The sequence below is a fragment of the Centroberyx gerrardi genome, chromosome 14 (genome assembly GCF_048128805.1).
Source record: "Centroberyx gerrardi isolate f3 chromosome 14, fCenGer3.hap1.cur.20231027, whole genome shotgun sequence".
NCBI lineage: Eukaryota > Metazoa > Chordata > Actinopteri > Beryciformes > Berycidae > Centroberyx > Centroberyx gerrardi.
In genome coordinates this window covers 14856989-14876566 of record NC_136010.1, presented here as the reverse complement: position 1 = coordinate 14876566, position 19578 = coordinate 14856989, and the positions used below count along the sequence as shown (strand labels likewise).

The window sequence follows — 19578 nt, the reverse complement described above, 5'->3', positions numbered from 1 at the left end:
CAAAGAACATCAAGGGGCTGCCAAAGCTACCTCTGTCTCATAAAACAGCACGACACACACACACACACACACACACAAGTAAGTATGCATGCACTGAGTTCATGGTCATGCATTGTTCATAGTCTATTGAGGACCATATCTATTCACATCACAGCTACTGGCCAACAATCCCACACTGAGAGACTTGACACAAACAGCTACAGTGCTTAGCCTCCGACAGTGAGAGAGTCCAAAGGTGTGGACTACAAGTGTAACAAAATAAACAATGACAGATTCATCGATTCAACCCCTGCTGAGCCGAAGGGAAGCTCAGAATTTCCGAGCTTCCTGCCAGCGGCCTCCAGGAATGGGAGCGCTCTGGGAACTTTACGGGAGGCGAGGGCCTTCCCTAATAATACCACAGCGCTGAGCCAAGGCACTTATTAAAATACACGCTCATAAACGTGTGTATAAACACACACACACACACAGAGATACACGCACACACGCAAAGTTAAACCCTCTACAATGAAAAGACGAATTCCACAATTTTTCAGTACAGACTCACCCTTTCCATGCATTCTTCAATAGCTATTTCAGCTCTTTTTTAAATAAACAAGATTGAGAGAAACATATAATACATTTTTGATCTATTATTATTTATTCATTTTAAGACAAAACCGCCTCTCTATGTCTCGCCCTCCCTTCTACCCGAGTGCTTTGCTTTGCTTTGACATTTTGTGCAACAGCAAAAAAAATACATAGCAATTTGAACCTTTAAGACTGTGAGTCTCTATTTGCATCAAGTCAATTAGCATGCCATTTGGGAGAAAATGCAGGGAGAGAAGAAGAGGAGGAGGGAGGGGGGGGGTGTTCGAGGCATTTAATTAGAATTCCATTGCCAGGACGAGGTGTGTGTGCGTGCGTGTGTGTGTGTGCACGTGCATGTGTGTGTGTCTCGAGCAACGGTGTGTTTTCGTCGTGTGTCGACATGTCATCTCCAGCCAACCGCATGAAGATGGATGAGGGAGGGTGGAATCTCGTCTCTGCCACAATGATAGGCACGCACCATCGAGCACAAACACACACACACACACACACACGCGCGCGCGCACACACACAAACACACTTGGTACACAGCCACGGCTGCTCTTCTTAATGGGATGGAAATGTTACCAGCAACCCGATGAGACATTGTGACAGGCGAGAGAGAGAGATGATCAAATGCTGGGTGATAATTAAAAATGAACGCTCCTTCACATAAAGCAGGAGGGCAATAACTCCACAGACAGGGTGCGAAGCGACAGAGGGCGAGGTGAACGAACTGGGATCAACATCAAGCAGCATCATATCAAAGTCCAGGAACTGCTCACCAATCCAGAGATAAAGCCTTAATTTCGGACGGAATGAGAAAAAAATGAGTGTGGGAAACGAAATAGAGACGGATGGGGAGAATTTTATGAAGAAAGAGGGCAAAAAAACAAAGATAAACGAAATGGAGCGATGAGAGGAGATACAGAGAAAATCGCAAACGACACATGCTAAATTAGAGTGACTGAGCTCCCTGCCTTATAATAACCTCTGTCTATCCCCTGGATAGAGAAGGGGCCGAGGGAAATGAATAAAGTAAAAGGGGCCATACATCTTCTGCCAGGCCGCTGGTCATGGTTAGAGAGTTGGAGGAGGGAGGACATCAGCGGAGACAAGGCACAACTAGGCTACAGTGAAAGAAAATGGCATAAAATGGGTTAAGGTGCTTATTAGGGCTGTCCCCTTTTTAGTTGACTCATCGTTTGTCAGGTTCTTGCTCAAATAAGACTTTTTTAGTTGAATGCTTGGATTAACGTCCTGCAACGTCAATTCATTTTCATTTGTGAAAACATGAAACATAAAAATCCACTTAAACTCTTAAGATAAAGCGTCCAAATTTTCCTGATTTCACTGATTTGAACAAGAACAGGAATGTGAGAATGGCAATTTTGCAACTGATCAATGATATCAATGAGTACTTGCTCAGTTGACAAAATCTGACAATTAATGACAATTAAAAACAGCAGACAGACCTTGATGGTTACTTGAATATAATATACAGTATATTTAACCTCCCATATCTGTTTGTCCAGGCAAAGTCTGTAGAAACTTGGCTCCCTATACAAAACAACAGAAAACAGATAGGGTGCTGGAATGCTTCTTATCTTCTAATGTTAAAGATAGGAGGTTGGGTGCTGTTTGGATAAGAAAGGGTCCTCCTAATCATGATGGAAAAAAGGTGCAGTTTTTTACTTCAAGTTACGACTGGCCAGATTGAATAAAGGCTTTTTAATTGAGTTTTGTGTCATGGATCTCTCATCTTTCCACTTGGTCAGCAAAATAACTGATGAAATTATTTCCACTGTAAGCTGTCAAATGTCTTTAGCGGCACTGTAAATTGAGTGTGACAGTTTTGTGAAAACTAGGCGTTCGGCGGTTCGTTCGCAATTTGACAGTCTTTAACTTTCTCTCCTATCTCTTTGTCTCTCTGTATCTCTTTTTTCTCACACTACTCACACACAGAAACATGTACGCACTATGTCCTCATGCCTGTACAAGACGCCCATCCTACATGGACTGCCTCCCCCAGTACAGTATATAACACACATGTTCACAAGCACATGCCTATCCATCCCACACACATAGTTTAGATCCCGTGTTTTATTCATTAGATACGGCCATGGACCATTCCTCTGGAATAGTTCCACCAGTCATTGAATTATACAAGTGTATAGGCATGAGTGGTGTGCGTGCTTTTGTGCGTGTGTGTGTGTGTGTGTGTGTGTATGTGCATGTGTGGGGGGGTTGCTCTCTCTTCTGCGATGCTGTAGTGAGCCTATCGCGTTCTCTGCTAACCCAATAATCCACCAAGATGACAACAATCAATCAGGGATGGAAATGACTCTGCCCACCCTGAAACACACACACACACACACACACACACACACACACACGTACACACACCCATATAGGCACAAATAGCCCACAATTCATAGGAAGCGGCTTACTGGGGAGTGGGGTAGAATTTGATCAAATAGATACCAATACTCTCCCAGGAACTGAGCCCACTACATAACGGCCCCTAAAAGCCTCCCGCCACCCTCCTGCAAGCCCAAATGACTCCCTCTAGGGTGACGGAATCTGCTAGTGCGTATTTGTGTGTGAGTGTGTGTGTGTGTGCATGAAAGCCTGTGTGTGTTACCCCTACACCACACCTATCCTCCCACCGTAAATGCTATGCAATTAGGGGGTGGGAAAGATGGCAGGATGCAACAAGCCCCTTTGCACCTCCACTATTCCCAGCATTTTATCGCCCGTTCGTTCCATCGTTCTCTCTCTCTCTCTCTCTCTCTCTCTGCTCATTGTTTTTTCAGCCTCTATTCCTGGTTCTCTGAAAGCCTCAATTAATCTCTCCTTCAGCCACATGATACCAGATCATTAACAGGGATCGTAAATCTCAATCCTGCTGCTTCTGTCAGTCGCGCGCTCGCTCTCTAGAGGTGTGCATAAAACACACACACACACACACAAACGGGGCTTTAAAAAAACACACAAATGGACACACACACACACACATACACACACACACACACCATAATCCCTCCGTCTTATCGTCCCCCTACACAAATCGAGCATATCAAAGCCCCAAAACATTTCAATCATCATCACCTTCTTTAACATGCCATCCAAGAGGAGAGAGGAAAATGGGCCACGCATAAAAGAGTGATGAGACGATCAGAGCAGAACGTGTCTGGGAGAAAAAAAACAAAAAAACGTTTGATCCGCATCGTTTGATAACTAATTAAGACGTGCATGTGCGTTGGAGATAAGTGACTGAGGTGCATGAAAAACAGGCTTGCTCGGTCTGAGCACCCTGCTGGGATTTCAAATGAAGAGACCAGAAGGTGTGGCGGCCCGGCTTTGGCGGGTTACGCGCGATCAATAACCCGAGGGTGCGTTGGCACCAGCTTTACTGACGTGGCGGAATACATTTCTGATAAGGAGAGAGGGAGGGAGGGGATAGGAGGCTGACGGAGATGACGAGGCTTCCCCAGAGCAACGGAGGACGGATGTGACTGGTGACCCCTCTATTCCTCCGCCCCCTTCCTTCCCTCCCTAGCCTCCAGGTACTATAAATCACATCACCGTTTCTCTTTCTCTGTGTGTGTGTGTGTGTGTGTGTGCCCATTCTTTGTGTGACTGTAGGCTACATGACTCAGTCTCCTCTCAGCGTTCGGTTCCAACTGACTCTGACTCACACAGGCAAAGCAACTGGTGTTTGAGGAGTGGCAGGAGACGTTGAAGGGTGAATCACAGAGGATGCCTATTACCATTAAATCTCCTGTTTTCCCTGGCTTCGCTAATGGCTTGTTTTTACTTACACATACAAACACACATTAGTCAGTGAGGCCAGCCCTGATAAAATGATAAGAATCTGAAGGGTAATTTGTATGCAATGTCTGAATTACCACATTCCTGAGGGAAATCAAAACAAGTGCCTGCCTATTAGGCCAAATCTATTCTACACCGAGCCTAAATGAAGAGAAAGACAGTAACAGAGACAACCCGTGACTCAGAAGCTGGCTGGATTTTTTTTTTTTTATAATGTGCCATGCTTTGCCCGGGCTTGTCTTTACTCCGTGACTCCCAGCAGGCAGTAAAGTACTTCTCAAAAACTTTTTCCAATCCAATTTTTCACCTCTCGCCTGGGTAAAGCCATTATACTCGGGTGTCTGCCTGGTCCTTGTGTAACTAATGGCGTCAATCTCAGTATGTGTGTGTGTGTGTGTGTGTGTGACAGTCAGTGGGAGCATGGGAAGTTGGATAGATAGATAGCCCTTGGTGGTGCCTGGCCTAGCAGTGCTGGGCACATGGATTAAGAGGCAGGGTGCCTTTATAAGCCACTTTCTTGTCCGCAGTTTGAAATACAGTCGGCAGAGTCACACACACACACAGGAGTTGGCCCCTTTGTGTCCATGAAGTACCACTTGTTTTAGGTAAACACACACTGGGGAAAGCAGTAGTTGTGGCTCTTACTGCGGCAAAGTGACTGTTTGAGACGTGGAGCTCTTTGCTGAAAGTTGAAATATGTGAAACTTCCAGCGCTCTGAGCGCTAATAACATGCTAATCTCCCAGCACTATCGGGAACACACAACAGCAAATCCTTCCCACTGAGACTAACACGAAAAAGAAGCCTGTGCTGTGAACTGAGTTTCCCTACTTTAACTTTATACTTTTCTGGTCTATCCTGTATTGTAACTTTTTAAAATAAGTTGTTATTAACCTTGAGATGAGGCACTTTTTCTAGACTTGGGAAGACAGAAATTTGCAATTCAATGAGATTCATTTCAGTTTTATTCAGTTCACTTCAGTTCACTTCAATTCACTTCAGTTCAATGCGGTTCTTTTCTATTCTATTAATTTTTCTTTGTCTCATTTTGTTTCATTTAATTTAATTTCCTTTCGTTTGTGGATCACTTCCCTCTCTGTATGCCGTCCATGTGCAGACTGTCCAGTCTGTCCACACTGGCCTGGTTAGTGGTTCAAGACGTCCCACTCTAAGACAGTCTGATCTCCTTTCTCTCTCTCCATCTGCTACCCTGCTTCCTCATCCCCTCGTCTCCTCTCCTCTGCTCTTCCTCCTTTCACCTTCCCCTCCCTTTGGTCATCTCCTTCAATCGTCCTTCGTCCGCTCTTGAGAATCTCTTACCCAGACACTGCATTTAATTTCCCTCAGATAAGAGTAAAACACTAGAATACAGACCAATAAACACTATTCGAGTTTCCTCTAATACAAAACTACTATCCAGACCTATCACACTAAGATAAGATAGAACGGGTCCAGCCCGACTCGCCGATAAAACGCTCTGAAAGAAATGGAGGTGACCAAAGACGTCATTGGGTCTGTTTAGTAGGTGTGTGTGCTTGCTGCTGGTCTTCAATGCTCAGTGCTAGTCTTTGCAATGAGCCCCTCTATTAGAATTGATGCACTTGTAAGTGTCTGTCTGTATTAAATTGTTTCCCTGTGTTGTTAATTGTTTTCTACTGAAATGTTTAAGCATCCTGAAAGAGAAAGTTGTCAAGTCAACTTTAATTATGTAGCACTTTAAAGAACACAAAGGCGGCGTGCTTGTAAAAACAGAGGAGATTACAAAACAGGGAAAAGGAGTGTAAGAGCAGGAGTAGATATGCTTATTACATCATTTAATTCAATTAATTTAAGCTTGTAATCTTCATTGATGCCATCCATCAGGTAAAAAAGAAAATTAGCCACGGCGTCTTATCACCTTATATTTCATTGGAATAGATGAGATTAGATGAAACTTTAATAATCCCCGTGGGGAAATTGGGTATTTTAATGTGTTCATGCATATTTTTATTGGGCTGTGTGCGGGTTAGCTATGAATGCCTCTCCCTCTCCGAGAGATCACACTGATTTCACACTCTGGCACAAGTGTGTGGACAACTTCATCAAACGCGGACAACAGCAGATTTGTTGGTGAGACTTGCCCACGCCAACAGTGCGGATCAGAGGAATAAGATTAGAGGGGATAATGCGTAAAAGTGCGTTCCAAGAATTCCACTTAGTGAGCAGCCATGTCTTGTTTTTTTATCTGAGTCATAGCTAATCTTTTTCATTCATCCCAATTAACTTGTTCCACATCTGCCCACGTCCGACTGCTTTCATTCTCGCTGTTTTCTGAATGACAACAAACTGGATAATTGACAGACAGTCGACCAGATTTAGAGGCTTTTAACGCAAAAATCAACAAGCTGACGTGACGGTGCAGCAGGGTTCACTGAGATATGACTCAAATTCCTATACGCTGTGACAGCAAACACCCTTCCTCTCACATGGGCTTGTATCTCTTGTATAACGCTTATCTTTCTCTCTGTCTCTCTTCCTCCCTTTATCTCTCTTCCTCCACTTTGCCAACAGGCGAGGGTTTTTTTTCTCTTCAAAGTTTATCTGCAAAGGTAGCAATGTTTGGATTATTAGAGGCTAATTTGGATTCTGCTGCATCATCTTAACGGTGTTATTAAGAGGAATGCAGCAGCGTTGGATGTTAAACAGATCTCAACGTCAACACGAGGGATTAATGCCACTTTTGAGGCTTTTTCTGCTATTCTTCAGGCTCCAAATTCATGTTTGTTGTGTCGGTGTCAGAGATGAGGCAGCGCACTACATTCACAAATGTGCACTCACACCTACACCGACACAAAAGCACGCACACACACACACAAACATACTTTGATTTCTCAGAGGAGCTGACAGAACAAAAGCAGGACAAGGATACAAAGACGGATAAAACCCCAAAAAACACGAACGATAGATGGGATGGAAGGAAAAGTGACAAAACGAGAGCAGCTTAAACCAAGCCTTCCTCTCTCCCTCGCTGCCTGTCCCCATGTCCCAGATCTAACACAAACTGTTTGGGTTTCGCCCCAATTAACGAGGAGGCAATTTAGCTGCGACAGTGGAAATTCTCATCATGTATACGCAGTCGAGAACGGCAAACAGCTGTCAGCAGTTTGTACCCTCCAGTTATACTTTCCATAATTGAGTCAGTAACGCTGCTCTTTTCATCATAATACCATCACTCTTAATCTTTCATACGGCAGAAGAGGAAGTTATGCTGTGTGCATCGCTGCCGTCCAACCGTTTGATCACACAACACAATTAGAGGAACAACATCCGTGAAGTGATCAGCCGCTTGTAAAACAAGGACTGAATGCCAAAAACAGTGGAGGGATTTGAGAGAGATGAATATGCTTTGCAGCCATTCAGCTGAGCGTGATCCGTCAAGATAGTCATCCTGGCTGCGCTGCTCCCAAAGCAATTTATTCGACGCCGCACTATAACAAATGACACCGCCGAAACTGTTGGAATGGAAAGAGAGAAATGGGCTCGCAAATAGTTCTAGTTTTATCTCCATTATAGCTTAATATTGCAGTGTCACTGATGTGGAACACACACACACACATATATACACGCATGCATACACGCAAGCTTGTGGACGGCTGGGTACATGCACACACACACATTTGCCTGCCCAAGGTTTTCAGTATAACCACATAATTAATGGTCTGTTAAATTGAAGACATTAAAATGGTGAACAGTTGTAAAAGGGCCACCAGGGACGAAGAGAGGAGATGGTGTTTCCAAGAGCACACATATTATCATAAACCAAAACACACACCACTCTCTCACACACACATACACACACACACACACACACACACACACACAGAGAGCGAGAACAGCAACGCCAGACTCCCGGAAAGGTCAGGAAAAACAACAGGAAGGTCAGTGTCTCTTCTGGCTGGAATCAAAGTGTTTGTCTGTGTAACAAGCGACCTTAGACAGAAAGTATGAAACAAGATCATTAGAAGGAGAAGTGAAGTTGGGTTTGTGAATCACTCAGCTGCATCTGGTTTGGTGCTATGTAGCATTTTGGGAGGGGTAGTTTTTTGTGGCGAGGTTAAAGGCTATATATGTAAGTGGAGCTATGTTTAGAGTGACAGTTGTCCTGAAAGCAGGATGTGTGCTGAGCCCCATGTTCCACGCAGCCCAACCCCCCAGGTCCTCCACCAGCACTCCTCTCTATCCTCAGCACGCTACCTCAGATTTGCATCATAAATTCCCATGCCTCAATTTTGACAGGTTGGTTTTTATTTCCTGCAGGCTCTTCAGCATCTTATTGTATACGTGGAGGTTTCCGTGGTAACAGCGCAGCAGAGAGAGAGAGAGAGAGAGAGCGAGGGGGATACAGAACCAGGGGAAAGAGGGGATAGCTAAACATAGAGATCTCAGGTCTCGGGGGTCATGCTCATAATTGGTCCAGAGCGAGAGGTCTAACCGCCACCCATCCCCCGTTTCTCTCTCTATTTCCCTCCATCTCTCTATCTCCGTCTCCCCCTGATCTCCAGAGGCTCAGGCCCCAGTGATAAATCAGACGGCAATCAATAATTCAAACACATTCAAACCTGGTCTCCCACCAAAGGAAAGAGAATAAGCAGCAAGGGGGAGAGAGGGGGAACCGAATGGGGGGAAGAAGAAGAAGAAAAGGAAAAGAAAGAGCGTTGTTGTGTTAAAACAAAGACTAGGTGTTATAATAAGGGCGGAGCCTGAGCATTCATTACACATTCAAGCGGCGCTCTTCATCGACTGAGTACCCAGGATGCATTATGCTCTCAGGTGAGATGATGACACGCTGGCACACAGGGGGGAGGGGTGCCAAAAGTCTTTGGGCTGTGAGTGTGAATTTATTATGTAGTCACCTTGTCTTTTGACCTACGCACACACACCTTTTCTGAGACACGGCGAGGCTGTTGTTTAATCCGCTCCTTTTGATGGGTCTGGTTCTCGCAGCTAAGGCCAGACAAGACCTGTCAGGATCCACTTTTCTGTGGATGAATGCTGTTCAGGCATAGCAATCAACACAGCCTGGGTCAAGAGCACAATCAGCGCTGAACACCAGGGGTCCATCTGACAGCACAAGCACAGCGTTCACACACATACACACACACACACACGCTCACACATACCTAATTATGGTGACCCGCCTGACCTTCAAAAAGAAAGGGAAAAGTGCCTAGAGACAGTGTAAGAGGGGGTTAAGACCCTCACTTATGAAATCACATGAACTCCTGTCGCCTCTACGGCCCACGATCACATACTGTCACAACCCTCTGTCCTGCATCTCCCACTCAGCGTTCACCTTGTCTCAGTAAATAAAAGGAATGCTTGTAGGAGTGAGCGCTCCTTTAAGAAAGAGCAAAAGAGAGGCAGATAAAAAAAGGAGAAAGAGAAATTAACAGAAAGGCCGAGCTTTATGGCTATCGATTGCCGTTCTGTGAATAGTTTATGGGTTGAATAACTGTCAAAGAGCAACTCTCCGATGAGTCACGTAAAAACAAGAAAGTGACATTTGCAAAGTAACTTCTGACTGCACTTCCTGTAAAGTGATAAAAAAGAAAGAACACCACCAAATATTCCTTTCCAGTCATGAACTAATCCCTCAGCCTTATAAGACGTATGCAATCTATCAGAAGTTACAAAGCTGAAGCGCTGTTTTTTCCCGTCTCCGCATTCTTAGTAATATAGTATAGCCAACATATAGATTTCCATCAGTGTCTGGATTATAGATGCCATCTCTGCATAGTAAGCTGTGTCTAACACACACAGACACACACAGTTTGTTTCTGCATGGATAATTCAGATAGGGATGCTATCTTATTCTGCCGCCATTTGTGCGAGCCAACACATTCTTGGAGTGAAACAAATAGTAAAAAAAAATATGGGTTTCTGCTCGCACCGATATGAATCACAGTCCAGAGAGGCTTTATGAAAACTTAATAGCGGGCACAGAGAGGCGAAGACGAAGAGAGAGGGGGAGAGAGAGACAGAGAGATAAAAGAGCTGTGACCATCCTCTGTACTCCCTCTAGCCGATCTCTTCCATCAACCTGGCAGAGCCAAGGAAATACAGTTCATTATCATTGATCACACTACAAGCTACACACACTCATGTGGACACACACACACTAAACGAGTTCCACACATATACTCAACAAAAGGCACACCAAACAAGAGACACAGACACACACACACACACACAGAGACATACACACACACACACACACGCTAAACAAGACACCCTTAACAGATGTCTGTAGCATCTGTAACTGGTAAAATTGAAATCTTCAAGCTCTTGCCAACAACAGCTTTCATATTTCAGTAGGTACCAGGTTTTAATATATCGCTCCTCCTGAGTACTGGCAAGACAGAACACGACGAGAACAGTAACTCTCTCACTCTCTCTTTTTCTCTTTCTCTCTCTCTCACACACACATACACACACACAAACACACGCACGCACGCACACAGCTCTGCTGGCCTGATAGCATACAATGTTTTATCGCCATGTCGTTTGCTCCAGCTGCAGTAATTATGCTTAATTACAGTTGTGTGATGCATTAATATCAAAGCCATGGGCCGAGACCTTGTGTGCGCGCGTGTGTGTGTGTGTGTAGATGGGTGAAGTGGATGAGACAGTGTGTGGATAGCTATCCAGCATCCCTAAGCTCATGAATATTCAGCAGCAAATTTGAATCTTAGCGCTGCCATAAACCAAGTGAATTAGCAGCGGAGGCAGGGAAAAAAACAGCCTAAATCCTTTGTAATGTGAGGAAAATGACGTGATACCTGCCAAGGGACGATGTCGCGCCTTTGGAGATAACACTCTTCAGTGTGAGGCGCTCTGATTCCCTGTTGTCAAAACTTTCTGAGCAGCACTTTGGCTGAACTCTGTTTTCTTCTCTGAAGCCTTCACAACAAAGCGAGTATATTCTCTAGAAACAGAGCTGTGTCATCAAAAGGGGAGAGGAAAAGTGGGCAGTGTGGTGCATAATACTGCAGGCTCACACACACACACACACACACAGTGCCTGTGGGTAGTTTGACTTGTGTTGTTGAGGCTGAGGATGAGGTAAGACCATAGTGTAATGCCTCCACCTCTTCCTAATAACTCCATTACACTTGCAGATCTCTACTGCCTCTGCACCATGAATCACCACTGACAGTTCTTCATTACTGGAACAATAGCGGAAACACTGACCAACACCCTGACAGTTGGGGGGGGGGGGGGGGGACCAAGTCATTCACTGTGACAAGATGAAAGTGTTGCTCTTCACCTTCACTGCGATCAACTAAATCCCCTTCCTGGCTCTTCCCTTCACGCCTCTCATCTTCTCAATCGCTGTCTTTCTCAGCAGAGTCCCACAAAGCTGCACTTCCTCCGCTTGTACAAAGGCTGCAATCTCTTTACCCCCACACTGGACCTACTAACCTATAACTCAGAGCTCAGAATGCACAGCTGTGTGTGTGGGGGGGGGGGGGGGGGAGGTGGGGGGGGATGCATGCATGTGTGTGTCTCTGTCTGTGTGCGGCTGCATGCGTCACTGCTGCCCACACAGTTATGGCCAAGCAGTTTCAGGGTCAACGTTCAGTTCTGAGCTCATTACACTTGTTCCGTGTGATTATGTGTGTGTGTGCGCGCGTCTGCCTGTCTGTCCTTTCCCGACCCGTCGCACACAGAAAACCGCCATGACCAACGAAGAGGCCTCCTCCATCAATCACCCACCGTCCGTGGAGCGGCTCCACTCGGAGCGACGTCTCTCCTCGGGGGGGCCTGCCGCTGACATTCGCGATGTGTCTGGACTAACTCCGGCCAATCGAATCGCTTCCGCGCCGGGTCAACTTTAGGTCAACACCTCAAAAAACCCATCGAGACAAAAACGAGCCTGCCTGTTTCTTTGAGTCCAAACAAATCATTAGACGGACAGGGCTGCCTGCCAGCGCTTGTCCATTCTCTGGGGCTGATCAGTGTTCTGACAACCGTCCAGGCCCACTGTCTGGAACAGTTAGGCTACAGAAGGAAGAGGGAGCAGAGGCTTTTCGATCAATACAGGCTCATTATCTGTTGCCTTCTGTCCCAGAGAGACGAGTCCCACTGCTCGGCCTGTTGATGAGGAAAGCGCACCGCAATTCAATTAGGGGATGGCCGAGATGCCAGAAGAGGTTTGATCAAAGCACTCTGCCTGACTAATTAGCACACACAGCGGTTCACAAGGGCTATTTTTACATCTGAGGGGCGGTGTATGTTGTTTTGTTAATGGTAGTTTCGCCCTGTAATGGACCGGGAAGAACCTGGCTCCTTGTCAATGCGCTCGCTTCAGCCAGCGTAGCCTGGGCCGCCTTGTACCGCTCCATAGACACACATGTGAACATGCACATATATATGCAGCAGCACACACACATACAACCTGATGACCTATTGAAAGGTCATGTGGGGTTCAACGCAACCCCTCTTTGCAGGTTAAACTCATAAATATGAATGTGTAGGTGTGCGTGTGTGTGTGAGTCCCTGCAGACAGGAAGTGTCAGGTCACCCAGAAATAGGGCCAGGGGAAAATAAAGCTGTTTCCAGGAGTCTTCTGGGACTCTTTAGGCAGCCTGTTGACAGCTTTATAAACCTCTTAACAAATGGTCTCCCTCCTTCTCTCTAATGAGGCAAAAAGGTCCGAAGACTGGGGAGGGAAAACAGGTGTGTCCCTCAAGGTGGGTTCACAAACGTGTGTGTGTGTGTGTGTGTGTGTGTGTGTGTGTGTGTTTGTGTTTGTGATCAGAGAGCGTGCCCAGATTTTAAATTAGGAGTAAGATTGAGGGTATCGTGACCGAAGCCATATAGAGACGCAGGCAGGCTCCCTATCTAGCGTCCACGTTTCCCTGTTTCTTGCTGTTGGGTAAATTTCCAACACTGAAACCTGAATGCTAAACAGGTGTTACACACACATACACACCAGCCCCCTGTTAAGTTCAGAGGTGAAGTGGGGGAGGGCAGGAGGAAGCTAAGGGCAAGGCGATAGCAAGAAAGGCTGGAGGTGGAAGGAAAGTCATAGAAAGGAAAACAAGAAACAAGAAACTCTCTTGGCTTAATCTCGTTTCTCACTGATCAGCGTTTCAAATCAACCGGTGATTTATTTCTAATCCGGTTTACTAGCCTCTTTAAATTTTAAGTGCATACATTTGTGACAGTCTGCACCGACCCACACAGTCCAGTCAGACTGGAACCAGAAACCAGTAACTCCAAGGTGGATCTCTGAAGAGGTCATCAGAGATCTACTTCACTTGAAGATAAGTCGACATACAATACTACCGTGCCAATCTTCAACACACACACATCTATAGTATCCCCAACCACTGGACTATCACCATTCCCATTAATTTGTTTACCAGATCATATCCAGCTCCATCATGTGGGAGCGAAGACAACGCCGCTCAGATATGATGGAAGTGATGTCAGCTGCATTTGGGTGATAAGATGTGATTGCAGGAAGTAAGTGTGTGCGTTGCCCCATCAGCGGTGGAGCTAAAAGGGTCAGAGGAGGACAGCGGCTCCCTCTGAGGCCTACGGCGAGGCATCCTGCACGATGAGCCGGGGAGGGGAGCTACCGCGTACAGTGGCACAGTTCACCCTGTACTGAACTTTTCATTAACATTTTGGCAGATACCAGCCGCCACTCCCCTCAGGCCTTTTCTTTTTGTCATGTGTTGATGAGATCACCAAACTCTCCCATTTTTTCCCCCCCTTTGTTCTTGCATTCTCTCATGCATGATACAATATATCAGAACTTTCCTGCTTGATTCTTTGTCAAGAGAAGATTTCATTGCTCCCTTAGCTGTTGAAAGTGCCATTTACTGAGGGGCTTATGGTGTGAGCAAGCTCCGTTTTAATACAACCATAAATAACATTGTCACACCCTGTCAAGTAAACTCTACTCATGGGATAGTGGAAGAGGCACGCTGGCTGGTGAGCAGACAGGAGACTATGGGAGGCGTCTTCTGAGACTGCGTGGCTACCATCAGTAAAATGTCATGGCTCTCACTTCACTGACCACCAGCTGAAAACCCATCTGAGCTAAAAGTCTCTGCATCCATGGTGCTTTGCGGATCACCGGCTCCCAAGATACAATCGGTGTGGCTTTGGGTTTTTTTGATGAATGATAAAAATTTATGAAATCTTAGGATCAGACAAAGGATTTGTGCATTAGCCATAGTCTTGGATGTTTTGCATCATTAGGCGACAGCAAATCTAGGTATTAAGCACAATCCCTGAAATTTAGACAAGGGTGTGCTTTGACCAAATGGCTGATGATGACTCATGCAGGGCTACATGATAATGACTCCAGATGATGCGCTGAATTTTGATGAGTGGTAGGTCACCATCTCAACATTTAAAACAGTCAGTGCATAAAATTGTTAATGTTAGTGTTATTATGCACATTTTAAATGAGGCATGTGTTGTTGGTTCAGACAGCCTAGTCACCCCAATACTGTCTATCACTATGCTACTACTATATCCTGAGACTGGCTGTCAGTGGGGGAGGAAAGCTGACTTCCCAGTAGCCCACCACCACCACCTAGACCACATGTTGTCTCTCACTGAATACCCTCATGGATCAGGTAAAGAAAATAAAAGAACTATCCAGCACCACTACACGTGGGAGTTGCATAGAGACGGCACAGAAACACAGTCCAAGTCTATCAAGTCATATTCATAATTTCTATTTGAACATGGTTTCTATAAATACCTCTAAAGGTGTGGGCAGAGACAGAAAGAAGCCTGGTTGGTTCTTGTAACTATAGAGGAATAATACCATTTGTTACACGCTACTGAAAAATCACCATAATATTCCTATAATATTCCTACGGGGACTTGTAATGCCTGTGGCGCTCAAAAATGACCTTATCAAACTTTTATGAGCTCCTATAGTAGGCTATTACTATATTTTTCCCCGTGTTATCATTTTTCGACACATGTGACTCCTGCCTGTCACTTCTAGCAGCCGCTTGATATTTCAAACTTTCGCTGTGATATTTGTAAAGTATCCCTCTACAAAATATATATTACAGGATTACAAAACTCATGTCGCCTGGAACATGATTACAACGAGCGAAGTGCGCCTGAACTCACCAACTGTAAAGTGCAGATAAAGATGAGAGTGCACCGTCCGCTGCAGCAGCCCATTGTGTCAGCGGGGGGGGAACGGGACAGAGAGCCGGGGAGAAAGGACTTGGAAACGGGTCGGAGGAGCTCTGGGTGTGCCGAGCGGTCTCAGTCTAGGTCCAAGCAGCGGTGTCCCATTCTCTGTCCTTTCTGCTTCCGCCTCGCTTTGACGACTTTACAGCGAGAGAGAGAAAAAAAAATGCTGCGGGATCGCTCCGGTTTTTCTTTGGTTGTTGCCTCTCTGCCCGGTCGCACTTGAGGTGACTGGCTGGGTAGATGGTTGTGAGCCGGTGTGTAGAGGGGGGGGAGGAGGGGAGGGGAGGGGACGGGACGGGACGGGAGGGGGGTCAGACAGCAAGGGGGGGGGGGGGGGGGGGCTGGATGGGATGGGATGTGGGGCTGAAGAGGGCGTCAACTGGTTTTAGGCAAGCTGATGTCAGTGTGGTGTGTGACTGAGGAGAAAATGTGCGGGGAGGCTACTGGTGAATTCCAAATGTTTAGACAGAGGCAATCGTTTCATTGTCATGGTGGCAGAATGCATTTCAATTAAGCCGATTAATTTGGTGAGATTGGCCAGTTTACCTCACACTTTATGTTAGGGTATACCACTGTCTGGCACAATTTGAATGAAACCGGCTATGTGATGAAAGATTGATGCCGTTGTCTGTTCAAAAAAAAAAAAAAAAAAAAAAAAAAAAGATCATAGAAGTAACCTATTAGCGAGGCATTTTGACATTAATGACTTTTTCGGTGGCGGCTGCGCTGAGAGGAATGAGCTGCAGATGAAGCTGATGGTGGAGTGTAAGCGCCATCTTGTGGCTATTTGATGACTCACACTTTCACAAGATTTGAAAAAACTGTATGTCATTAAAGCTGCTAGGGTTATTAATATTCAATATGATAGTCTCAGTGACTTTTTTTGTCGTTTCTCAAATTTTGCGTCAAGTGTTGTCCTACTTTTAAAATAGGCTCCTGGCTGAGGGCTTTTGTGCCTCTTATTATGTCTAGTTATTATTATTCAACAGCAATAATATCAGTTCTTGTTACATGCTGCGTATTCTACATCTATGCGCCCGATCTCCATAGGTTAAAATTGCCTTTCTCCCTTTAATGCCAAGTCTCTTTCACACCCAACTTCCATTAATGTTAAATCTCTACACCCCTCCCTCTCTTTCCCCTACCCTCTTTCATTTCTCTCCATCCAAACTCTACTTGCCCTGCCTCCCTTTCCCCCCACACAGACCTTTTGTTTGGATCTCTATTTGCCTTCTGGGTACTGCTCCGTATGATTTATAATAGAAAAGATCTTAAAAGCAACTCTCAGTCAGCCCAGCCTCCTTCTCCTCTCTCTCTCTCTCTCTCTCTCTCTCTCTCTCTCTCTCTCTCTCTCTCTCTCTCTCTCTCTCTCTCTCAGGTCCCACCTCTCTCTCCTCACCAGCTTGATAAATCTTTTACACGTCTGCGGGCTGAGTGAGGGAACACTTCACATCTGATTTCATCACACACTCCTCCGCTCTGCTCCTTAAAAGCACCGCTCCTCTCCTCCGTCCCACGCCGCCCGGCCCAGCTGCGTCCAGCCCGGGCCGGGAGCCTGCCTGCCTGCCTGCCTGATGCTCCCCTGCTCCTCCCCCAGCGCTAAAAATAACCTCATGGTATTTATGGAAGCGGACGAGGGACACGATTTTGGCGTTTTGAATAGCCCTAAAGAGAAACCTGCATGTTCAGGGTGTAGAAACAGGGATGATGGAGGGTAAAGCCACTTATAGTCAGTTCACCATGCACCTTTTTTATTTTGCAGAAAAGAGTTTACCCACCTTTTTGTTCTGACCTACAGTACATCTGTATGATATAAATCCAGAGTAAGCATCACACAAGTAGTATCAAACTGAGTTATATGAAAATAATGTCTTTAAGGGGGGGGGGGAAAGCATAAATTAATGCTCAAAATCTAATTTTGTTTAGATTGTAGTTTTGTCATAGGTCTAGTTTACCCGCCTTTTTATTCACCACACATCACTACATCACAAGCTTAATAGTAACAAGTATTATTCTTTTATCTGTGGTCAGTTACAGTTTGCTTCAGACAAACCAGCTGCTGCAGATGTATTCTGAAGAGATGTCATGTTTTACTGTAACTTGCACATGATGTAAGATGTAAGAAGATGTAAAGGGAGCAGGCATTAGTGACTGTCGTGTGCTTTTAGCATGAAATGCCCCATTCACAACTGCATTTCTTTTCAGAACCTGCTTCTGAATGTGTGCCATAAAACTGTGTGTGTGTGTGTGTGTGTGTGTGTGTGTGTGTGTGTGTGTGTGTGTGTGATTCACAGAGGGGAGCCCAGGCTGGAATAAGGTCACTGTCATAGTTCTATTAGAAGCCTTGATGGAGGCTCTCCGTGTGTTCCCATTTTGCCCATTTTGCTCAACACCTCCTCATCGCCTCTCTGTGTGTGTGTGTGTGTGTGTGTGTGTGTGCGTGCATGTGTGTGTGTGTGTGTGTGCGTGCATGTGTGTGTGTGTGTGTGTGACAGGCTTGTCCAGGCCCTCGGGGACTGTTGTTCTCCACAAAGACGCTAATGTGAAGTGACAGGACAGCCAGTGGTGCGCTGCTCTAAGGAGACCTGCATTGTGGAGGAGACCCAAGAGTCTGGCTCATGGTGGACAACAATACAAAAAGACCTGAAAAGGAGGAGGCTTTTCTCTCCTTGAAAGCGTCTCAGCCTCTCCCTTTTAGCTCCTATTCTCTCTTCCTCTCACACACACACTCTTTTGGACGCACAAACTCTCCAGCACAATCCCTCATGCAGACACACACTCAAGAAGTCTCACACATGCATGGACATACAGTATCTGACAAGTAATTCATCATTTGTGAGGCCGCTAGAGACTTGAGAGTAAAATAGATTCCATCCTTTTTTTTACAGTAGCCTGACAGACTTGTTTCCCCAAATTATTATGGTGCAACACCAGGTTTCTTACTATAGGACTAGAAATTACGTTATTACTGAGATAGAATTTAAGAATTTGAGAAATGTTTTACCCAGGTAGATTCTGTGTGTAAAAGAAACAATGCACAGCAAGGTATGAGCAAAATATACATGGCTTTAGTAGTCTGTCATCTAATTCAACTGTTTACATCATGAACAAAAGGAAGGCTAGGAATGAGCTGCTCCCTTCAGCTCTTCATGACATTTACTACACAGGCTCTAGCCTATATAGCTGCAAATTACAGCCGCCATTGGCTGTCCAACAAGCATATGAATGCGTTCTTTATTTAGGCCCATGCTCATAAAAGTTTAAGATTATGCATGTACCCTTGGTGGCAGAGCCTCATCTGATGCCCATTTCTCTGCTGCCTTATCATGAAGAAAGTTCCAGACCCAATGAAGAATAAATACAGAGGCTATTATGAGGAACACGTGAATAATTTATAATCGGATTATGCTTTGGCGAAGAAATATTGGACCCCAAATCATTTGAACCGCCGTTTGTTATTTCTAACGCTGTCCGCTGGGAGGCGCTCGTCTGTGAGCTTAGTTTTCGTTGAATGAGTGCCTGACGCCGCCACAGTTGCGTCAAGCCAGACTCAAATAGCTAGAAAAATACAGGAAGTTAGGCAAGTTTGCCTTCAAAATAAAAGCATATATTTAATGTACTGCTTTTGAAATCCATAGCTACAATTATATAGGTGTGAAAAGGCATTTGGGGGGAAAAATTAACAACTAAACACATTCTTCATTTTTACTTTAGTATTTTGTATTACTCAAAAATACAAAGGGGCAGCAGTAGCCTAGAGGTGAGAGTAGAAAGCTTGTGACCAGAGGCTCGCCACTTTGAATCTCCAGACCAGCTGGGAGAATGTGGGTGAGGAAAGTGAATAAGTGACACTCTCCACTCCCTCAGCAATACTGTCGAGGTGCCCTTGAGCAATGCAAAATTGAGTTCAGCAGTCCAGTGAAGCTGTTCAGCTGCCAACAGTAGGCTAGAAGACTGTGGT

At 45.4% G+C, this 19578-nt stretch overlaps 1 protein-coding gene across 1 annotated transcript in view; it reads right to left on the bottom strand.

The window, feature by feature from the left end:
* The window catches only part of nkain4 (sodium/potassium transporting ATPase interacting 4), a 37468-nt gene extending 21642 nt beyond the window's left edge, over positions 1 to 15826 (bottom strand). The window contains exon 1 of the mRNA XM_071924951.2: positions 15549 to 15826. Within this exon, the coding sequence (XP_071781052.1) occupies positions 15549 to 15602 (54 nt within the window). The 5' untranslated portion in view covers positions 15603 to 15826. The remainder of the gene's footprint in view (positions 1 to 15548) is intronic.
* Positions 15827 to 19578: the final 3752 nt, after the last annotated feature.